Here is a 24,389-nt window from a genome sequence, read left to right on the forward strand (position 1 = left end):
AGGACTAGAGGGCAGTGGGAGCGATGTTGTGAGTGGCGGGTGGGACCTGATATTCAGCTGGGAATGACTAAAACAGTAAATAAACACAAGACATATATATACTCTATTAGCCACAACACAACCAGGCTTATATTTAATATGCCACAAATGAATCCCGCATAACAAACACCTCCCCCCTCCCGTCCATATAACCCGCCAATACAACTCAAACACCTGCACAACACACTCAATCCCACAGCCCAAAGTACCGTTCACCTCCCCAAAGTTCATACAGCACATATATTTCCCCAAAGTCCCCAAAGTTACGTACGTGACATGCACATAGCGGCACGCACGTACGGGCAAGCGATCACATTGTTATGATCCGCTGCCCGGATCATATTTTTTGTTTACGTTTTCAAGACACTTGTGTTTTTTTTGTTAGTTTTGGACTCCTTGAGTGCCTGTTTTGTACACCTGAGTTTGTTGCCATGGCTGCTTATTATTTTCACCTGCCGCGTTTGTTCCCGACGCGCACCTGTTTGTCATCACTGACATTATTATTTAAGCCTGCCTTCCCTGTCATTCTGTCTTGCTTCGTAGTTTGCTTTTTGCAACAGTAGACGACTTTTGTTCTTGCTCTGTACCTGTTAGCTTCCACGCTAGGCTCAGTTACTCGCTAGCTCCCACGCTAGTCTTCCTTAGTTTTTACCTTATGTGCTATGAGCCCCCTTTTCTTTGTTTCTTCTGAGTTATTCCGTAAATAAATCATTTCTTTTACCTTCACGCTGTGTCCGAAGTCCGTTGCATCCTGGGAGAACGAAACCCCGGTCGTCACAGTACGAAGCAAGACAGAATGACAGGGAAGGCAGGCTTAAATAATAATGTCGGGAACAAACGCGGCAGGTGAAAATAATAAGCAGCCATGGCAACAAACTCAGGTGTACAAAACAGGCACTCAAGGAGTCCAAAACTAACAAAAAACACAAGTGTCTTGAAAACGTAAACAAAAAATATGATCCGGGCAGCGGATCATAACACACATGTTTGGAAGCCGCAGCTGCATGCGTACTCACGGTATCGCGTCTGCGCATCCAACTCAAAGTCCTCCTGGTAAGAGTCTCTGTTGTCCCAGTTCTCCACAGGCCAATGGTAAAGCTTGACTGTCATCTTCCGGGAATGTAAACAATGAAACACCGGCTGTGTTATCCGGCACAACAGTCAGGGGGTGCATTCTACGGCGGGGGTGCGTTATCCGGCACAACACCTGCCGCAATACACCGCTTCCCACCTACAGCTTTCTTCTTTGCTGTCTCCATTGTTCATTGAACAAATTGCAAAAGATTCACCAACACAGATGTCCAGAATACTGGGGAATTTTGCGATGAAAACAGACGACTTAATAGCTGGCCACCATGCTGTCCCAAAATGTCCTCCACAATCCGTGACGTCACGCGCTGACGTCATCATACCGAGACGTTTTCAGCAGGATTTTTCGCGCGAAATTTAAAATTGCACTTTAGTAATTGTATCGTATTGGCATGTGTTGCAATGTTAAGATTTCATCATTGATATATAAACTATCAGACTGCGTGGTCGGTAGTGGTGGGTTTCAGTAGGCCTTTAAAAGTTGGACAATATCGGAATATCGGATATCGGCAAAAAAAGCCATTATCGGACATCCCTACAAATAACCTTTATTTATTGGTTAAAAATATAAATATACAGTTTTTCACAATTGTTTGAACCACAAGCGATATTCTGTAAATGAGAAAAAATGTTAGCAACAAGGATTTGTTGAAATTGGATTTATTCAATAAATAATAACGCAATTATCCCTACTCAATAAATAATAATGTGTTTTCTTTTTTTGTCAGAGTAAATGTGAAAATTCCTGAATCAGAGTCTAAATTAGTGTTCGAAATCCAATTGCGGCGAAAGGGAAACACAACATAATTGAACTATTATCTCAAGTATGAAATGTGATTTACCTTTTTTTCCCCCCTTAGAACAAATCCTGGAGAAAGATGAAGGGCCTTACTACAACCACTTGGGATCTGGACCCACGGTGGCCTCCATCAGAGACCTGATGGAGACACGGTTAGTTGTCTCTTTCTCTTCCTCCATGCTCACAATTCCTCTCCCCTCCCCACCTCCTCCTCCTCCCCACATTTTGTCCTTAGGGGATGCATGACCCAGAATCCAGCAGGAGGAGCAGGAAATATCATCATCATCATCATCATCATCATGCAGGCTAAGGCAGACGCAGCAGCAGCAGCAGATGATAGCTGAGAATGAGGGAGATGATGGAAGGAGAAGTGTAGATAAGAAGAGAGAGAGAGAGAGAGAGAGCAAAAGGATGACCACAGAGGATGAGTGAGGCAGGGAAAGGAAGAAGATGGAGGTATTTAATAATCAAACAGGTGCTTTTAGTTATTTATATCCTATTTTGAAATCTTGCATTGTTTAGGGCCACAACTACTAGTAGTCACGGGTCATTATTGTTGTCGTCGTGCTCTGCAGGCAGGGACGCTGCATTGCAAAAACTGAAATCTAAGTAAGATGAAATATCTCAAATAAGGGTGATATTTGCTTATTTTCTGTCTGATAAGATAATTCTTCTCACTAAACAGATTTTATGTTAGTGTTTTACTTGTTTTAAGTGTCCTAAATGATCTCAGTAAGATATTACAGCTTGTTGCTGAGATTTGATGACCTGTATTGAGTAAAACATGCTTGAAACTAGAATATCAACTGTTGCAAAGCTGTGTCATCAACACTCACAAGTATAAAACTACTTTTTTAAAGTAATCATTTCTTATTTCGAACATGAAAAAAAAAAAAAGTCATGATTTTGACACAATTGTGTCTCATAATTAAAACAGATGACAGCCAAATGGACTTTGCTGTTTTATTTTCAATGAAACAATAGAAAATAGGTACTCATATAGTAGTACAGTTGGCACAGTACAGTAAACTGACAGTTAATATTTAAACATTTAACATTTCTAACAATTTTGAACAGAAATAGTTCATGCACATTCAGGTAAATTCTTCAAAATTACAATAAAACATATTTTGGGTCAGGCTGTATATATGCCATACTTGCCAACCCTCCCGAATTTTCCGGGAGACTCCCGAAATTCAGCGCCTCTCCCGAAAACCTCCCGGGACAAATCTTCTCCCGAAAATCTCCCGATTTTCAGCCGGAGCTGGAGGCCACGCCCCCTCCAGCTCCATGCGGACCTGAGTGAGGACAGCCTTTTTTCATGACGGGAGGACAACAGGGAGACAAGAACTAAATCATCCAGACTACAGATAAATTGTATTATTATGTTTATCTTACCTAAAAATAAATATATATATTGATTAAAAAAAAAAAATGTTTACTATATTTTGCTAAAAACATCAAAATTAATTATATTTTTATTTGTATTTTTTCTGACTCCTTGTTACACTCAGCCATAGAATTATACATTAAAATAAACATATTTGAAATAATTAATTTTAAATGATCATAATAATTCATTTAAAATGACCATATTTAATTATTAAAATAATTGCTTGTTTATCAACAACTTTAACATTTTATTCATTACATTTTGAAGCTCCAAGAAGCCAAGTTATGTTATATGCCTTAATATTTATTTATGCAAGTTTGAAGTATCAATTATCTAAACACAGTTTTGTTTGCATATTTTCAGGATGTAGATATATATATACATATATATATATATATATATATATATATATATATATATATATATATATATATATATATATATATATATATATATATATATATATATGAAATACTTGACTTGGTGAATTCTAGCTGTCAATATACTCCTCCCCTCTTAACCACGCCCCCAACCACGCCCCCCCAACCCCCCACCCCCACACCTCCCGAAATTGGAGGTCTCAAGGTTGGCAAGTATGATATATGCGCACTAATTGACTGAAAGAGCACGCACTTGGCACGATGATGTCATGTTATCGATGGAAAAATGCATTTTTAGACAATATGATTTGCCTGAGCGGCTAGGAGACCCCGAGAGTAACAAGCGGTTGCCTTGTTGCCTTTCTATTAAGAACAATAAATTAGTTTTTAGTATAAGTTTGCTGGTTCCAAGAAATCATTATGTCAAGATAATGGCACTAGCATTTACTTCATTTAAGAATATTTTTCAACATATTGAGCAAAAAGGTCTCTTTTTTTTTTCTACCAAGAGAAGTGCACTTGTTATTAGTGAGAATATACTTATTTTAAGGTATTTTTGGGTTCATTGAGGTTAGCTAATTTTACTTGTTTTGGAAAGTCTTGACAAGCCGAATTTTCTTGTTCTATTGGCAGATAATTTTGCTTAGTTCAAGTAAAACACCCCTCATTTTTGTAGTTTTTTTTTCTTGTTTTTGACTTTTTGCAGTGTATTAAGCAAAACCAACTTTTCTTACCTATTGGTACCGGCTGTATTTGGGATCTGCATAAGCCCCGAAAATTTGAAATGAAACGATGGCATTGTGGATAGGGTTGTACGGTATACTTAGACTTAGACAAACTTTAATGATCCACAAGGGAAATTGTTCCACACAGTAGCTCAGTTACAATGATGGAAAGTGTAAGGCATACTTGCCAACCCTCCCGGATTTTCCGGGAGACTCCCGAAATTCAGCGCCTCTCCTGAAAAACTCCCGGGACAAATTTTCTCCCGAAATTCAGGCGGAGCTGGAGGCCACGCCCCCTCCAGCTCCATGCGGACCTGAGTGACGTGTTGACAGCCTGTTCACAACATTGCCGTAAACAGCAATGTTGTGACACTTTTAAATAGGAAAATACTGCCATCTACTGTACATGACCCACCCATAATGTGTCACATTTTTGTGTTGATTTATTTATTTTATTTTGTGGTTTGAATTCGTTTTTGGAGCTGTCATTCCACATTTATCAGTATTCACATTGGTCAGTAGGGGGCAGTAGGGCGTTTCTTCCCAATTGAATGCTATCACCTGCAGACCGGAAGTGTCTTGTCATTCTGATGAGAGCGACCAGTCTGTGAACAATTGAAACGTCCTGTGTGCTTTTTCCTCCTGTATAACAGGTTAGTTTTGGTGAATCAACTCACTGAATAATATCCATGTGATCTTTATAAGTTTAAGTACACATTCTGATGGTGGAGCCTAACTCTAAAGTGTTTGTGAGTTGTAGTTTGTATTTGTGAATGAATCCAGTGCACAGCTGCAGTAATCAATACAAAAAGGCGACGTGAGTGCGCAATGTTTATATAGGAACTTCTGATCCTAATTCAGACTCCCAAATTAGAGCTCCCGTTTTCTTATTGATTTTATAATGTATATTTGTATAATGTGTGTGTTCTGAAATAGTGACAGAGAATAGAACAAGGATGGCCAATTCAACCCTTAACTCAACAATGAGTAGATGAGTGTTATGTGTGTGTATACGTGTAAATAAATGAACACTGAAATTCAAGTATTTCTTTATATATATATATATATATATATATATATATATATATATATATATATATATATATATATATATATATATATATATATATATAGCTAGAATTCACTGAAAGTCAAGTATTTCTTTTATATATATATATATATATATATATATATATATATATATATATATATATCTTAACCACGCCCCCAACCACGCCCCCGGAGGTCTCAAGGTTGGCAAGTATGGTCTAAGGATGGAAAGGACAATGCAGGTATAAATAGACTAAATATAGCGATATAAACTATAACATATATACGTAATATTTACATAATATATGTACAGTACATTATATATACTGTACATATATTATATTATGTCAATATATAACAATTACCATGTGCAATATTACAGTATATGTGACAGCTGCAGCATAAAATAGAGAGTAAATCCAGCAGAAAATAGAAAATAGACATTATAAACAAATAGAAGTAGCTATGGTGTCAGGTAATAGACAGATATCATCTATTGCTGTATGGCCAGTGATTATACAGCTGGATGGAGTGCGGAATGAAATATCGGTAATAGTTAAAGTTAAAAAGTTAAAGTACCAATTATTGTCACACACACACACTAGATGTGGCGATATTATTCTCTGCATTTGACCCATCACCCTTGATCACCCCCCTTGAAGGGTGAGGGGAGCAGTGAGCAGCAGCGGTAGCCGCGCCCAGGAATCATTTTTGGTAATTTAACCCCCCCAATTCCAACCCTCGATGCCTACCATGAATTGATTAACGTGGACCCCGACTTAAGCAAGTTGAAAAACTTATTGGGGTGTTCCCATTTAGTGGTCAATTGTACGGAATATGTACTGTACTGTGCAATCTACTAATAAAAGTGTCAATCAATCAAAAGTGCCAAGCAGGGAGGTAATGGGTCCCATTTTTATAGTATTTGGTATGACTCGACCGGGGTTTGAACTCACGACCTACCGATATCAGGACGGACACTCTAACCCAGGGGTCGGCAACGCCGCCTTAGTGGCTCTCTGGAGCTTTTTAAAAAAATGTATGAAAAATGGAAAAAGATGAGGGGGGAAAAAATATATTTTTTGTTTTAATATGGTTCCTGTGGGAGGACAAACATGACACAAACCTCCCTAATTGTTACTGTTATTGTTTATATTAAACATGCTTCACTGATTGGAGTATTTGGCGAGCGCCGTTTTGTCGTACTAATTTTGGCGGTCCTTGAACTCACCGTAGTTTGTTTACATCTATAACTTTCTAGGACGTGTTTTATGCCACTTCTTTTTCTGTCTCATTTTGTCCACCAAACTTTTAAGGTTGCGCATGAAGGGTGAGTTTTGTTGATGTTATTGACTTGTGTGGAGTGCTAATCAGACATATTTGGTCACTGCATGACTGCGAGCTAATCGATGCTAACATGCTATTTAGGCTAGCTATATGTACATATTGCATCATTATGCCTCATTTGTAGCTATATTTGAGCTCATTTAGTTTCCTTTAAGTCCTCTTAATTCAATGTATATCTCATGACACACTATCTGTATGTAATATGGCTTTTTGTTTTTGTATTTTTGGTTCAATATGGCTCTTTCAACATTTTGGGTTGCCGACCCCTGGTCTAACCAATAGGCCACTGATCAGGTTACTTAGTAAAGCGATACTAATGAATCATATTCGGTACTATACCGCCTCTAAAAAGTACCGGTCCTCCGCCCCCCCCGTCGTCGTCACGTCGCGTCATTGCTGGTTTTACGAGCAGAGGAGCATGTTCGGCAGCGCACACACACGGAGTACTTACAAGCAGACACAGTGTGTAGACAGAAAAGGGAGAACGGACGCATTTTGGCTTAAAAACTAACGATAAAGGTGAAGTTATAACACTGAAACACCTTCAGGAAGAGGTGCTTTAAGACATGGCTAGCTAGCGGCTAAGGACCAGCTGCGGTCTGCAGTGTTTTAGCAACTTCTAAATCACTAATCCTGGTCTCCATGGCGACAAGTAAAGTAGCATTATCACTGCAAGACGAGGAATAGCTAAACATGCTTCACTACACACCGTAGCTCACCGAGCGTCACAATGTAAACAAACGCCATTGGTGGATCTACACCTGACATCCACTGTAATGATACCAAGTACAAGAGCGTATTTAGTCGATACTACTATGATTACGTCAATATTTTTTGGCATCATAAAATCTTTAGTTTTTTTTTAAATTATTTATATTATGTTTAATATATGAAAAATATATAATAATACATAAAAAATAAATAAAATAAAATAAATAAATAATAAATAAACAAACAAACAAATAAATAAATAAATAATAATAATAATAAATATGTCCCTGGACACATGAGGACTTTGAATATGACCAATGTATGATCCTGTAACTACTTGGTATCGGATTGATACCCAAATTTGTGGTATCATCCAAAACTAATGTAAAGTATCAAACAACAGAAGAATAAGTGATTATTACATTTTAACAGAAGTGTAGATAGAACATGTTAAAAGAGAAAATAAGCAGATATTAACAGTAAATGAACAAGTAGATTAATAATTCATTTTCTACCACTTGTCCTTAATAATGTTGACAAAATAATAGGTGTATAAATGACACAATATGTTACTGCATATGTCAGCAGACTAAATTAGGAGTCTTTGTTTGTTTACTTACTACTAAAAGACAAGTTGTCTAGTATGTTCACTATTTTATTTAAGGACAAAATTGCAATAATAAACATATGTTTAATGTACCCTAAGATGTTTTGTTAAAATAAAGACAATAATGCCATTGGTGGATTTACACCTGACATCCACTGTAATGATACCAAGTACAGGAGCGTATCTAGTCGATACTACTATGATTACGTCGATATCGATATTTTTTGGCATCATAAAATCTTTAGTTTTTTTTTTTGGTATTATTTATATTATGTTTAATATATGAAAAATATATAATAATACATAATAAACAAATAAAATAAATAAATAAATAATAAACAAATAAATAAATAAATATGTCCCTGGACTTATGAGGACTTTGAATATGACCAATGTATGATTCTGTAACTACTTGGTATCGGATTGATACCCAAATTTGTGGTATCATCCAAAACTAATGTAAAGTATCAAACAACAGAAGAATAAGTGATTATTACATTTTAACAGAAGTGTAGATAGAACATGTTAAAAGAGAAAGTAAGCAGATATTAACAGTAAATGAACAAGTAGATTAATAATTCATTTTCTACCACTTGTCCTTAATAATGTAGACAAAATAATAGGTGTATAAATGACACAATATGTTACTGCATATGTCAGCAGACAAATTAGGAGTCTTTGTTTGTTTACTTACTACTAAAAGACAAGTTGTCTAGTATGTTAACTATTCTATTGAAGGACAAACTTGCAGTAAGAAACATATGTTTAATGTACCCTAAGATTTTTTGTTAAAATAAAGACAATAATGCCATTGGTGGATTTACACCTGACATCCACTGTAATGATACCAAGTACAGGAGCGTATCTTGTCGATACTACTATGATTATGTCAATATTTTTTGGCATCATAAAATCTTTTTTTTTTATTTTTATTATTTATATTATGTTTAATATATGAAAAATATATAATAATACATAATCAATAAATACAATAAATAAATAATAAATAAATAAATAAATAAATAATAATAATAATAATAATAATAAATAAATAAATAAATAATAATACAAATAAATAGCATCACTAAATCTTTTCAAAACGTTTTTTTATTTATATTGTGTTTATAAAGTCAGTAAATATGTCCCTGGACACATGAGGACTTTGAATACGACCAATGTATGATCCTGTAACTACTTGGTATCAGATTGATACCTAAATTTGTGGTATCATCCAAAACTAATGTAAAGTATCAAACAACAGAAGAATAAGTGATTATTACATTTTAACAAAAGTGTAGATAGAACATGTTAAAAGAGAAAATAAGCAGATATTAACAGTAAATGAACAAGTAGATTAATAATTCATTTTCTACCACTTGTCCTTAATAATGTTGACAAAATAATAGAATGATAAATGACACAATATGTTACTGCATATGTCAGCAGCTAAATTAGGAGTCTTTGTTCGTTTACTTACTACTAAAAGACAAGTTGTCTTGTATGTTAACTCTTCTATTGAAGGACAAACTTGCAGTAAGAAACATATGTTTAATGTACCCTAAGATTTTTTGTTAAAATAAAGCCAAAAATGCCATTGGTGGATTTACACCTGACATCCACTGTAATGATACCAAGTACAGGAGCGTATCTATTCGATACTACTATGATTACGTCAATATTTTTTGGCATCATAAAATCTTTAGTTTTTTTAAAATTATTTATATTATGTTTAATATGTGAAAAATATATAATAATACATAATAAATAAATTAAATAAATAAATAAATAAATACAAAATAAATAAATAAACAAATAAATAAATAAATAAATAATAATAATAATAAATATGTCCCTGGACACATGAGGACTTTGAATATGACCAATGTATGATCCTGTAACTACTTGGTATCGGATTGATACCCAAATTTGTGGTATCATTCAAAACTAATGTAAAGTATCAAACAAGAGAAGAATAAGTGATTATTACATTTTAACAGAAGTGTAGATAGAACATGTTAAAAGAGAAAATAAGCAGATATTAACAGTAAATGAACAAGTAGATTAATAATTCATTTTCTACCACTTGTCCTTAATAATGTTGACAAAATAATAGGTGTATAAATGACACAATATGTTACTGTATATGTCAGCAGCTAAATTAGGAGTCTTTGTTCGTTTACTTACTACTAAAAGACAAGTTGTCTTGTATGTTAACTATTCTATTTAAGGACAAACTTGCAATAATAAACATATGTTTAATGTACCCTAAGATTTTTTGTTAAAATAAAGCCAATAATGCCATTGGTGGATTTACACCTGACATCCACTGTAATGATACCAAGTACAGGAGTGTATCTTGTCGATACTACTATGATTACGTCAATATTTTTTGGCATCATAAAATCTTTAGTTTTTTTTTAAATTATTTATATTATGTTTAATATATGAAAAATATATAATAATACATAATAAATAAATAAAATAAATAAATAATAAACAAATAAATAAATAAATAATAATAATAATAAATATGTCCCTGGACACATGAGGACTTTGAATATGACCAATGTATGATCCTGTAACTACTTGGTATCAGATTGATACCCAAATTTGTGGTATCATCCAAAACTAATGTAAAGTATCAAACAACAGAAGAATAAGTGATTATTACATTTTAACAGAAGTGTAGATAGAACATGTTAAAAGAGAAAATAAGCAGATATTAACAGTAAATGAACAAGTAGATTAATAATTCATTTTCTACCACTTGTCCTTAATAATGTTGACAAAATAATAGGTGTATAAATGACACAATATGTTACTGTATATGTCAGCAGCTAAATTAGGAGTCTTTGTTTGTTTACTTACTACTAAAAGACAAGTTGTCTTGTATGTTAACTATTCTATTTAAGGACAAACTTGCAATAATAAACATATGTTTAATGTACCCTAAGATTTTTTGTTAAAATAAAGCCAATAATGCCATTGGTGGATTTACACCTGACATCCACTGTAATGATACCAAGTACAGGAGTGTATCTTGTCGATACTACTATGATTACGTCAATATTTTTTGGCATCATAAAATCTTTAGTTTTTTTTAAAATTATTTATATTATGTTTAATATATGAAAAATATATAATAATACATAATAAATAAATAAAATAAATAAATAATAAACAAATAAATAAATAAATAATAATAATAATAAATATGTCCCTGGACACATGAGGACTTTGAATATGACCAATGTATGATCCTGTAACTACTTGGTATCAGATTGATACCCAAATTTGTGGTATCATCCAAAACTAATGTAAAGTATCAAACAACAGAAGAATAAGTGATTATTACATTTTAACAGAAGTGTAGATAGAACATGTTAAAAGAGAAAGTAAGCAGATATTAACAGTAAATGAACAAGTAGATTAATCATTCATTTTCTACCACTTGTCCTTAATAATGTAGACAAAATAATAGGTGTATAAATGACACAATATGTTACTGCATATGTCAGCTGCTAAATTAGGAGTCTTTGTTTGTTTACTTACTACTAAAAGACAAGTTGTCTAGTATGTTCACTATTTTATTTAAGGACAAACTTGCAGTAAGAAACATATGTTTAATGTACCCTAAGATTTTTTGTTAAAATAAAGCCAATAATGCCATTGGTGGATTTACACCTGACATCCACTGTAATGATACCAAGTACAGGAGCGTATCTTGTCGATACTACTATGATTACGTCAATATTTTTTGGCATCATAAAATCTTTAGTTTTTTTAAAATTATTTATATTATGTTTAATATGTGAAAAATATATAATAATACATAATAAATAAATAAAATAAATAAATACAAAATAAATAAATAAACAAATAAATAAATAAATAAATAATAATAATAATAAATATGTCCCTGGACACATGAGGACTTTGAATATGACCAATGTATGATCCTGTAACTACTTGGTATCGGATTGATACCCAAGTTTGTGGTATCATTCAAAACTAATGTAAAGCATCAAACAAGAGAAGAATAAGTGATTATTACATTTTAACAAAAGTGTAGATAGAACATGTTAATAGAGAAAATAAGCAGATATTAACAGTAAATGAACAAGTAGATTAATCATTCATTTTCTACCACTTGTCCTTAATAATGTTGACAAAATAATAGAATGGAAAATGACACAATATGTTACTGCATATGTCAGCAGACTAATTAGGAGCCTTTGTTTGTTTACTTACTACTAAAAGACAAGTTGTCTAGTATGTTCACTATTCTATTGAAGGACAAACTTGCAGTAAGAAACATATGTTTAATGTACCCTAAGATTTTTTGTTAAAATAAAGCCTAAAATGCCATTGGTGGATTTACACCTGACATCCACTGTAATGATACCAAGTACAGGAGCGTATCTTGTCGATACTACTATGATTACGTCAATATTTTTTGGCATCACAAAATCTTTAGTTTTTTTTTTTAATTATTTATATTATGTTTAATATATGAAAAATATATAATAATACATAATAAATAAATAAAATAAATAAATAAATAAATAATAAATAAACAAATAAATAAATAAATAAATAAATAAATAAATAAATAATAATAATAATAATAATAATAATAATAATAATAATAATAATAATAATAATAATAATAATAATAATAAATAAATAAATAAATAAATAATAAATAGCATCACTAAATCTTTTCAAAACATTTTTTTATTTATATTATGTTTATAAAATCAGTAAATATGTCCCTGGACACATGAGGACTTTGAATATGACCAATGTATGATCCTGTAACTACTTGGTATCAGATTGATACCCAAATTTGTGGTATCATCCAAAACTAATGTAAAGTATCAAACAACAGAAGAATAAGTGATTATTACATTTTAACAGAAGTGTAGATAGAACATGTTAAAAGAGAAAATAAGCAAATATTAACAGTAAATGATTAATAATTCATTTTCTACCACTTGTCCTTAATAATGTTGACAAAATAATAGAATGATAAATGACACAATATGTTACTGCATATGTCAGCTGCTAAATTAGGAGTCTTTGTTTGTTTACTTACTAATAAAAGACAAGTTGTCTTGTATGTTAACTATTTTATTTAAGGACAAAATTGCAATAATAAACATATGTTTAATGTACCCTAAGATTTTTTGTTAAAATAAAGCCAATAATGCCATTGGTGGATTTACACCTGACATCCACTGTAATGATACCAAGTACAGGAGCGTATCTAGTCGGTACTACTATGATTACGTCGATATTTTTTGGCGTCACAAAATCTTTAGTTTTTTTTAAAATTATTTATATTATGTTTAATATATGAAAAATATGTAATAATACATAATAAATAAATACAATAAAAATGTACCCTAAGATTTTTTGTTAAAATAAAGACAATAATGCAATTTTTTTGTGGTCCCCTTTATTTAGAAAAGTACCGAAAAGTATGGAAATAATTTTGGTACCGGGTATAATATTGGTATGGGGACAACACTACTCCATAGTTATCCAATACATGTATGATATTGTAGTTTTGCCCACATGTTGAGTGTAGTGATGTCATCACAGCAGCCAAAAGCCACAAGGCAATAGATGACAGTGTGTGGCTTTTGTCGACTGAGCTCTTTTGCCCACAATGGTGTCTGGCCTGCAGCCGCAGGTCACAGGCATTCACCACGGCAACAGAAGTAGAAATGTCCGATAATATCGGACTGCCGATATTATCAGCCGATAAATGCTTTAAAATGTAATATCGGAAATTATCGGTATCGGTTTCAAAAAGTAAAATGTGTGACTTTTTAAAACGCCGCTGTGTACACGGACGTAGGGAGAAGTACAGAGCGCCAATAAACCTTAAAGGCACTGCCTTTGCGTGCCGGCCCAGTCCCATAATATCTACGGCTTTTCACACACACAAGTGAATGCATTCATACTTGGTCAACAGCCATACAGGTCACACTGAGGGTGGCCGTAAAAACAACTTTAACACTGTTACAAATATGCGCCACACTGTGAACCCACACCAAACAAGAATGACAAACACATTTCGAGAGAACATCCGCACCGTAACACAACATAAACACAACGGAACAAATACCCAGAAACCCCTTGCAGCACTAAGTCTTCCGGGACGCTACAATATACACCCCCCGCTACCACCTAACTCAACCCCGCCCACCTCAACCTCCTAATGCTCTCTCAGGGAGAGCATGTCCCAAATTCCAAGCTGCTGTTTTGAGGCATGCTAAAAAAAATAATGCACTTTCTGACTTCAATGATAAATATGGCAGTGCCATGTTGGCTTTTTTTTCCCATAATTTGAGTTGATTTATTTTGGAAAACCTTGTTACATTGTTTAATGCATCCAGCGGGGCATCACAACAAAATTAGGCATAATAATGTGTTAATTCCACGACTGTATATATCGGTATCGGTTGATATCGGAATCGGTAATTAAGAGTTGGACAATATCGGAATATTGGCAAAAAAAACCATTATCGGCTATCTCTATACAGAAGTGGTACAATTTGCATCAATATATATATATATTGAAAGCCTATTACATGATTTTAATCCATTTTCACTCAAAATCATAAATTAACTAGCTACAAGTATAGCAGAGCTGGGCAAAATACGGCGTTCTACATAATTTTTTTAGACCTTTAACATCAAAAGTGTATTTGCCATTATAATGTGCAGTGCTGTTTTTAAATTCCCGTAAGTCTTGAACTATAGAAAGTATTTCAATGGTCGAAATCTGCGCTTTTGAATGTTATAGGAGTTATTACAGTAATCTGCGACACAGCAGGTACAAAGCAGAGTGGGCGGGGTTTGTTTTCATAGCAGCCAGCCCCAAACGCGTGTGTCAGAAACAGATGCGGAAGCACATTTTTACATGATAATATATCATATTTTAGGTGTTCATCACACATATTGCATTCATATTTTGCTGTTTGTTACAAAAAGATCACGATGTGCAGTGCTGTTTTCAAATGACCGTAAGTCTTGAACAACAGAAAGTATTTCAATGGTTGAAATCTGCCAGCCCAGAATGCATGTGTCAGAAACAGACGCGGAAGCAAGTTTTTACAACACATTTCTGCATAAAAGTGATGATATATCATATTGTAGGTGTTTATTACTCTTTGCATTCATATTTTGCTGTTTGTTGCATCTTTGTTGTGTTTAGCTTGATGTTGGCGGGGTTTGGTGTTAGCGGGGGGTGTATATTGTAGCGTCCCGGAAGAGTTAGTGCTGCAAGGGGTTCTGGGTATTTGTTCTGTTGTGTTACGGTGCGGATGTTCTCCCGAAATGCGTTTGTCATTCTTGTTTGGTGTGGGTTCACAGTGTGGCACATATTTGTAACAGTGTTAAAGTTGTTTATACGGCAACCCTCAGTGTGACCTGTATGGCTGTTGACCAAGTATGCATTGCATTCACTTGTGTGTGTGTAAAAGCCGCATATATTATGTGACTGGGCCGGCACGCTGTTTGTATGGAGGAAAAGTGGACGTGACGACAGGTTGTAGAGGACGCTAAAGGCAGTGCCTTTAAGGCGCGCCCCCAATAATGTTGTCCGGGTGGGAATCGGGAGAAATTCGGGAGAATGGTTGCCCCGGGAGATTTTCGGGAGGGGCACTGAAATTTGGGAGTCTCCCGGGAAAATCGGGAGGTTGAAACCGATACCGATAATTTCCGATATTACATTTTAAAGCATTTATCGTCTGATAATATCGGACATCTTTAGCATTTATTATTTATTGGATTTTACAGGCGGAATAGAGGACTGTAAGCGGACTTTTGTTTACGTTTATTTACAAGTTAGAATGCATAAAAAAACCTAAAAAATATCCGTCGTCATGTCCATACCTGCCAACTACTCCGGTTTTCCCGTAATTCGTACGGTTTTCATCAACCTATTCCGGGTTACGGTTGCAGTGATAAAAAATACGGTTCTTCATTAATTAAAAAAAAAAAAAAGGGTGAAAACTACGCGAATTGCACCTTGTGCAGACAAGATTTTTCGATCGGACACGGAGGAATTAGCGATGTAAAAGACCACGTTGGGACAAAAAAACACAAGTCTAATGCCGTCGCTAGCGATACAAGTGGAAAACTTTCAACGTTTTTCGTCGCCCAAACAGATTCTTTGGATGTGATAAATGCCGAAGTTTTATTTACGGAGGCAATAATTGAGCATGGACTTCCAATCGCACTGGCTGATCACATGGGACAGTTAAATGTTTGTAATGCAACCTTTAAAAATCATTACGCGGTGATCGCGGTCCCAAAAATAAACTTTTCTTGCATGATAATGTCCAGAAAAACTCGCTTTATATTACTATAGAGTCCTTTTAACGAATGAGTGTGATGGTTTATCACAAACCTTAAATGAAAGAAGTCCTTTGTTCTCCTGCACCATGCATGCGCTTTGGCCTTGCTTCGTGTTTGGTGCGCAATCTTGTCGGCTGTATTTCACAGCACGTCTTTGACAACTTGAAGTGGCATAAAACATTTAAAACAAGTCCAAGTTGAAGAAATCTTGTTAAATGTTGACAGCATAACTACCAAAATACAGAAGTATGTCCTTAATATTTTTGCAGTGCTATTTCTGTTGAAAAGTTCAAATGATTACATTCGAGATGTGATGTGCCACTTTTCAAGTGTCTGATGGCTTAAATTAATTTTCATTAATTTTTCATATTTTGAATTCTTTTGAAAGGCTTACAAAAAAACTACATTTGAATTGTAATTCCATGCTATTGACAGGACTATTAATTTTAATGAAGTTAGCTTGCCATGTTTACAGTATGATAATTGTGATAGAAATGTGAATTTTAGGCACAGAATATTTTTTACAATTGAACAAGGCAGTAGATTATACAAGCTTGGACAGAAAGTTAATAATGACACCAATTTTTTTTTTTAATGGAATTGTTTAGTACTGTTTTACCATTTGTTTACTGTAAAAAGTGTTTATACTGTTTATACTTTCAATTAACAAATTGAAGTCTTGTGAAAGGTTGACAGGATAACTGGCATTGACTGTCAAAATAATTTCAAACTATTGAAGTTAGCTTACAGAATAAACATGTCAATCAACCCATATGATTTTTGCTGTAATATTTTTGTTTTGAAAAGTCACTGTGACTGATAGAAAAGTGATGGTTTTAGCAACATTTTAACCTGTCTGAATGCTAATAATCATTTTGCGTCGGGGGGCGAAGCCCTGAATCCTCCACCAGGACTTTGTCCTGGACCTACCGGGGCCTGCGGCCCTTGGACCCTGGCTACTAGGTTTTTCTGATTTCAAAAGTTGGCAGGTATGCATGTCTTTCATAACGATTGTGATTGATGAGCAAAATAAGAATAAAAAGTGCATTACCATTTAAGAATGCAGTGATTTGGAGGAATGGAAATATTCTCAGGCATGACATTTGATTGTTTTTCATTTTTATATGAGGCAACAAGGTGCATCTTAAGATGGCTTGCAACTCGACAAATGAAAAGACTTAAGTCCTCTTAAAATGATTTCTGCATATTTACTTACACGTTTTTTTGTTTTTTTTGCCCCTTTAATGGCAAACATCCATTGTTCACGGTGAATTGTTCTACTGTGTCATTAGTCCCCACTGAGGACTGAGGGGGATGTTAGGCCAGAAACTTTATTGTTGTTTGAGAAATGACGTAACTCAGTAAGACCCCTCAGTTCCTGCATGACCTTTGACCCACCCCTGACCCGGGCCGGCCTTCCTGTGGTGATAGAGCTTACCCCCCACACCCCCCCGCCCCAAACTCTCTGCCATCTTCGGGTGATTCCCTTTCACCGGGAAGCTTTTGTGCTCACTGTCACGCCAAATCTGGTCAGGGTTGGAAGTTTTCACAATGGCAGGTATCAAGCTGTCAGGAGATTTGATATGAACCATGAGCGAGCTTCTGACAAGTTCCGATGACCTGACCCCGCCCTGACACAACCCCTGATCCCAGACCCGGCCCATACACTCCCCCATACAAGTTGACTTGCAGAAATAAGTAAGCATATGTTCATAATACAGGATTTACAAACCCCGTTTCCATATGAGTTGGGAAATTGTGTTAGATGTAAATACAAACGGAATTCAATGATTTGCAAATCCTTTTCAACCCATATTCAATTGAATGCACTACAAAGACAAGATATTTGTTGTTCAAACTCATAAACTTAATTTTTTTTTTGCAAATAATAATTAACTTAGAATTTCATGGCTGCAACACGTGCCAAAGTAGTTGGGAAAGGGCATGTTCACCATTGTGTTACATGGCCTTTTCTTTTAACAACACTCAATAAACGATTGGGAACTAATTGTTGAAGCTTTGAAAGTGGAATTCTTTCCCATTCTTGTTTTATGTAGTGCTTCAGTCGTTCAACAGTCCGGGGTCTCCGCTGTCGTATTTTACGCTCCATAATGCGCCACACATTTTCGATGGGAGACAGGTCTGGACTGCAGGCGGGGCCAGGAAAGTACCCGCACTCTTTTTTTACGAAGCCACGCTGTTGTAACACGTGCTGAATGTGGCTTGGCATTGTCTTGCTGAAATAAGCAGGGGCGTCCATGGAAAAGACGGCGCTTAGATGGCAGCATATGTTGTTCCAAAACCTGTATGTACCTTTCAGCATTAATGGTGCCTTCACAGATGTGTAAGTTACCCATGCCTTGGGCACTAATACACCCCCATACCATCACAGATGCTGACTTTTCAACTTTGCGTCGATAACAGTCTGGATGGTTCGCTTCCCCTTTGGTCCGGATGACACGATGTCGAATATTTCCAAAAACAATTTGAAATGTGACCACAGAACACTTTTCCACTTTGCATGAGTCCATCTTAGATGATCTCGGGCCCAGAGAAGCCGGCGGCGTTTCTGGGTGTTGTTGATAAATGGCTTTCGCTTTGCATAGTAGAGCTTTAACTTGCACTTACAGATGTAGCGACCAACTGTATTTAGTGACAGTGGTTTTCTGAAGTGTTCCTGAACCCATGTGGTGATATCCTTTAGAGATTGATGTCGGTTTTTGATACAGTGCCGTCTGAGGGATCGAAGGTCACGGTCATTCAATGTTGCTTTCCGGCCATGTCGCTTACGTGGAGTGATTTCTCCAGATTCTCTGAACATTTTGATGATATTATGGACCGTAGATGTTGAAATCCCTAAATTTCTTGCAATTGCACTTTGAGAAACGTTGTTCTTAAACTGTTTGACTATTTGCTCACGCAGTTGTGGACAAAGGGGTGTACCTCGCCCCCATCCTTTCTTGTGAAAGACTGAGCATTTTATGGGAAGCTGTTTTTATACCCAAATCATGGCACCCACCTGTTCCCAATTAGCCTGCACACCTGTGAGATGTTCCAAATAAGTGTTTGATGAGCATTCCTCAACTTTATCAGTATTTATTGCCACCTTTCCCAACTTCTTTGTCACGTGTTGCTGCCATCAAATTCTAAAGTTAATGATTATTTGCAACAACAAAAAAAAGTTTATCAGTTTGAACATCAAATATGTTGTCTTTGTAGCATATTCAACTGAATATGGGTTGAAAAGGATTTGCAAATCATTGTATTCCGTTTATATTTACTTCTAACACAATTTCCCAACTCATATGGAAATGGGGTTTGTAGTACAAGTCCTTTGTGAACCACATATATATGTTTATAGGTGTGTCTCACCTTCTTTATCAAGGTGTTGGTACTCACAACTTCATTTGGCCCTATGGTGGATAATTTTGCAATTGTACTTAATAATAAAGCACGGAGACGGTCTGAAAGCGTAACACTCAGGGTTCCACAGTGCTCCCGAACGCCTCGTTTTGTGGACAGCAAAGGGAGCACAGCACTTTATTGATTCAGCTGCGACACAAAGAAAGGAGACAGACACAGAGATGTTCATTGTTCTGTCTGTGTTCTATAAACAGATAAACCACACACATGTTCAAGGGGACCTGTAATGAATTTAAGCTACTTTTAAAACATTTTCTTGAGGTCTGGACCAGTTGTTTGTTAAACCCTCGTTGGGCCGTATGGACTGCAGTGGTATTTACTTGTAATACACTTTTCCACCACTTGTCACTTGTGGCAGTAATGACAATATCAAACAAACAGAAGAATTCTGGAGCTAAAGTCAAAGAGAAGTTTCTCAAGCGCAAAAATTATGACTAAAGTTGAAGCTATATTGTCATTTGCACTTTCATTTTTTCGGCCGTTTAGTTAAGAAAAATATAAATTGTTAATTTAGTTTATTTATTTTATAACAACATAATTGTTTGTAAAATAAATTGTCAGTTATTTATGAGTCCCTTGCAGTATATTTGATTAGTACTTATTTTTGTCATCAGCCTGACCTAAGCCTTAAGTTCATGTCTTCAATAAATAACATATTTTGCGATTAACCAATGTTAAGGTTGTAAACTGTAAGTATATTAAATATATTTATTGAATATGATTAAAATGAACAGTGGCGGTACAGCTCGGTTGGTAGTGTGGCCGTGCCAGCAACTTGAGGGTTCCATGTTCGATCCCCGCTCCCGCCATCCCAGTCACTGCCGTCGTGTCCTTGGGCAAGACACTTTACCCACCTGCTCCCAGTGCCACCCACACTGGTTTAAATGTAACTTAGATATTGGGTTTCACTATGTAAAGCACTTTGAGTCACTAGAGAAAAGTGCTATATAAATATAATTCACTTCACTAGTATCGGCTAGAAACTGAGAAGATCTGACTGTGTTTTATTGGAGAGCTGCGGTGTCGTCCTTCTGATTCTTCCTGTCTCACAAGGAAGAGAAGAGGCGCGCTGTGTGTGTGTGTGTGTGTGTGTGTGTGTGTGTGTGTGTGTGTGTGAGTGTGTGTGTGTGTGTGTAGGGAGGGGGTGGGGGGCTGTGTTTACTAACAAGACATCATGTCGGAGCCGAAGCCGAGTTTCTTAACATGGAGATATTCTCACTACTGTTCTTTTGTCGAGCACAAAGAAAATAACTTTTTAGTTAAATGTAAGTTGTGTCTTGGATCAAAGATCCTATCTACTGCCCAAAACAGCAATTAAAATCTGCTGAAACAGCTACAAAAGCAACATGCTTAGATATTGGGTTTCACTATGTAAAAAGCGCTTTTGAGTCACTAGAGAAAAGCGCTATACAAATATAATTCACTTCACTTCACTTCACTTCACAGTGAGATGACTAATTATGTGTTAATATTTGAGTGGGGCCACTGTCATTGCTCAAATAATAATAAAACAATTAAAATCAATGTTGTTAGGAATTATTGACCTATTTAAGACTCCAATTACTGTATTTTTTGGAGTATAAGTCGCTCCGGAGTATAAGTCGCACCGGCCAAAAATGCATAATAAAGAAGGAAAAAAACATATAAGTCGCATTTTTGGGGGAAATTTATTTGATAAAATCCAACACCAAGAATAGACATTTGAAAGGCAATTTAAAATAAATAAAGAATAGTGAACAACAGGCTGAATAAGTGTACGTTATATGAGGCATAAATAACCAACTGGTATGTTAACGTAACATATTATGGTAAGAGTCATTCAAATAACTATAACATATAGAACATGCTATACGTTTACCAAACAATCTGTCACTCCTAATCGCTAAATCCCATGAAATCTTATACGTCTAGTCCCTTACGTGAATGAGATAAATAATATTATTTGATATTTTACGCTAATGTGTTAATAATTTCACACATAAGTCGCTCCTGAGTATAAGTCGCACCACCAAACTATGAAAAAAATTGCGACTTATAGTCCGAAAAATACGGTATATAGGCTCCAGCGCCCCCCGCGACCCCGAAGAGAATAAGCGGTAGAAAATGGATGGATGGATATATAAGAAATACTTGAAAATATACACCCCCCCCCCCCCATCGCCCGAATTCGGAGGTCTCAAGGTTGGCAAGTATGTACATTGAAGTGCAGGGGAATACTTGCCAACCTTGACACCTCCGATTTCAGGAGGTGGGGGGATGGGGGCGTGGTCAGGGGTGGAACAGGGGCGTGGTTGAGGGCGGGGGCGTGGTTAAGAGGGGAGGAGTATATTGACAGCTAGAATTCACCAAGTCAAGTATTTCATACATATATATATATATATACATACATATACATATATATATATCTACATCCTGAAAATATGCAAACAAAACTGTGTTTCGATAATTGATACTTCAAACTTGCATAAATAAATTTTAAGGAATATAACATAACTTGGCTTCTGAGAGCTTCAAAATGTAATGAATAAAATGCTAAAGTTGTTGATAAACAAGCAATTATTTTAATAATTAAATATGGTCATTTTAAATGAATTATTATGATAATTTAAAATTAATTATTTCAAATATGTTTATTTTAATGTATAATTTTATGGCTGGATGTAATAAGGAGTCAGAAAAAATACAAATAAAAATACAATTAATTTTGATGTTTTTAGCAAAATACAGTAAAAATGTATATATATATATATTTTTTTTTTAAATTAATAAATATATTTATTTTTAGGTAAGATAAACATAATAATACAATGTATCTCTAGTCTGGATGATTTAGTTCTTGTCACCCTGTTGTCCTCCCGTCGTGAAAAAAGGCTGTCCTCACTCAGGTCCGCATGGAGCTGGAGGGGGCGTGGCCTCCAGCTCCGGCTGAAAATGGGGAGATTTTCGGGAGAATATTTGTCCCGGGAGGTTTTCGGGAGAGGCGCTGAATTTCGGGAGTCTCCCGGAAAATTCGGGAGGGTTGGCAAGTATGTGCAGGGGTCACCTATTGAAATTCATATTCATTCATCAATTGATGAGAAAAGTCAGTTGTTACTCAGAAAAAGCAACCTGCATGCACAGCAACATCAAGTTCTGCCCTTCCCTTAAAAAAAATCTTGACTACTACTTCCCAGGAAGCTAAGCAGCCAATGCAAGTTGTGGCTGCACACTCCCACACTGCAAAAAGTCAGTGTTCAAAAACAAGAAAAAAAAAAACGAAAATGAGGGGTATTTTATTTGAACTAAGCAAAATTATCTGCCAATAGAACAAGAAAATTTGGCTTGTCAAGACTTTCCAAAACAAGTAAAATTAGCTAACTTCAATAGACCAAAAAATACCTTAAAAAAGTAGGAAAAGTCGGCAAAAGTCCCAAAAATGTTCAAAATACCTACCCAGGTTCGAGTCCCACAAGTCCCGCCGCCGGACAGGATGCCCAAAATGTCCAAAACGCGCCCAGCAAAGTCCCACGGGAAGGCGGGGAGAGCAGTGAGAAAAGTCGGTAAAATGTTCAAAAATCACACCAGGGTTCGAGTGCCATAAGTCTTAAGACTTGTACCACTCCATGTGGGACTCCAACCTGGGTAGGTATTTTGAACATTTTTGGGACTTTTGCAGACTTTTCCAACTTTTATCCCCCCTCCCCGTGGGACTCGGCTGGGTGTATTATGGACATTTTGGGCATCCCGGGACTTGCGTCGCTGGCGGCGGCACTTATGGGACTTGAACCTGGGTAGGTATTTTGAACATTTTTTGGGGACTTTTGACGACTCATAAACTTTTTTTTTTTTTTTTGCAAATAATAATTAAGTTAGAATTTCATGGCTGCAACACGTGCCAAAGTAGTTGGGAAAGGGCATGTTCACCACTGTGTTACATGGCCTTTCCTTTTAACAACACTCAGTAAAGGTTTGGGAACTGAGGAGACACATTTTTGAAGCTTCTCAGGTGGAATTCTTTCCCATTCTTGCTTGATGTACAGCTTAAGTTGTTCAAAAGTCCGGGGGTCTCAGTTGTGGTATTTTAGGCTTCATAATGCGCCACACATTTTCAATGGGAGACAGGTCTGGACTACAGGCAGGCCAGTCTAGTACCCGCACTCTTTTACTGTGAAGCCACGTTGATGTAACACGTGGCTTGGCATTGTCTTGCTGAAATAAGCAGGGGCGTCCATGGTAACGTTGCTTGGATGTAAGGCTGCAGCTAACGATTATTTTTCTATCGATTAATCTATAGATTATTTTTTCGATTAATCGGTTAATCTATAGATTATTTTTTTCGATTAATCTATAGATTATTTTTCCTTTTACCGATTATTTTTTTATTTAAAATGAAGATGAAAAAATAAATGTAGGCCAGTTTTTTCAAAAGGCATGGCTTTTATTTACAAAAAAAAAAAGTATGGCCACTCAGTCA

At 35.5% G+C, this 24,389-nt stretch overlaps 1 protein-coding gene across 1 annotated transcript in view; it reads left to right on the forward strand.

Annotated features, from left to right (window-relative positions):
• Positions 1 to 24,389, forward strand: part of LOC133623025 (methylcytosine dioxygenase TET3-like) — a 64,305-nt gene that overhangs the window by 13,569 nt on the left and 26,347 nt on the right. The window contains exon 3 of the mRNA XM_061985936.2: positions 1,989 to 2,079. Coding sequence (XP_061841920.2) covers positions 1,989 to 2,079 — 91 coding nt within the window. The remainder of the gene's footprint in view (positions 1 to 1,988; positions 2,080 to 24,389) is intronic.

Source organism: Nerophis lumbriciformis, linkage group LG12 (assembly GCF_033978685.3).
Source record: "Nerophis lumbriciformis linkage group LG12, RoL_Nlum_v2.1, whole genome shotgun sequence".
In the NCBI taxonomy this organism is placed as follows: Eukaryota; Metazoa; Chordata; class Actinopteri; order Syngnathiformes; family Syngnathidae; genus Nerophis; species Nerophis lumbriciformis.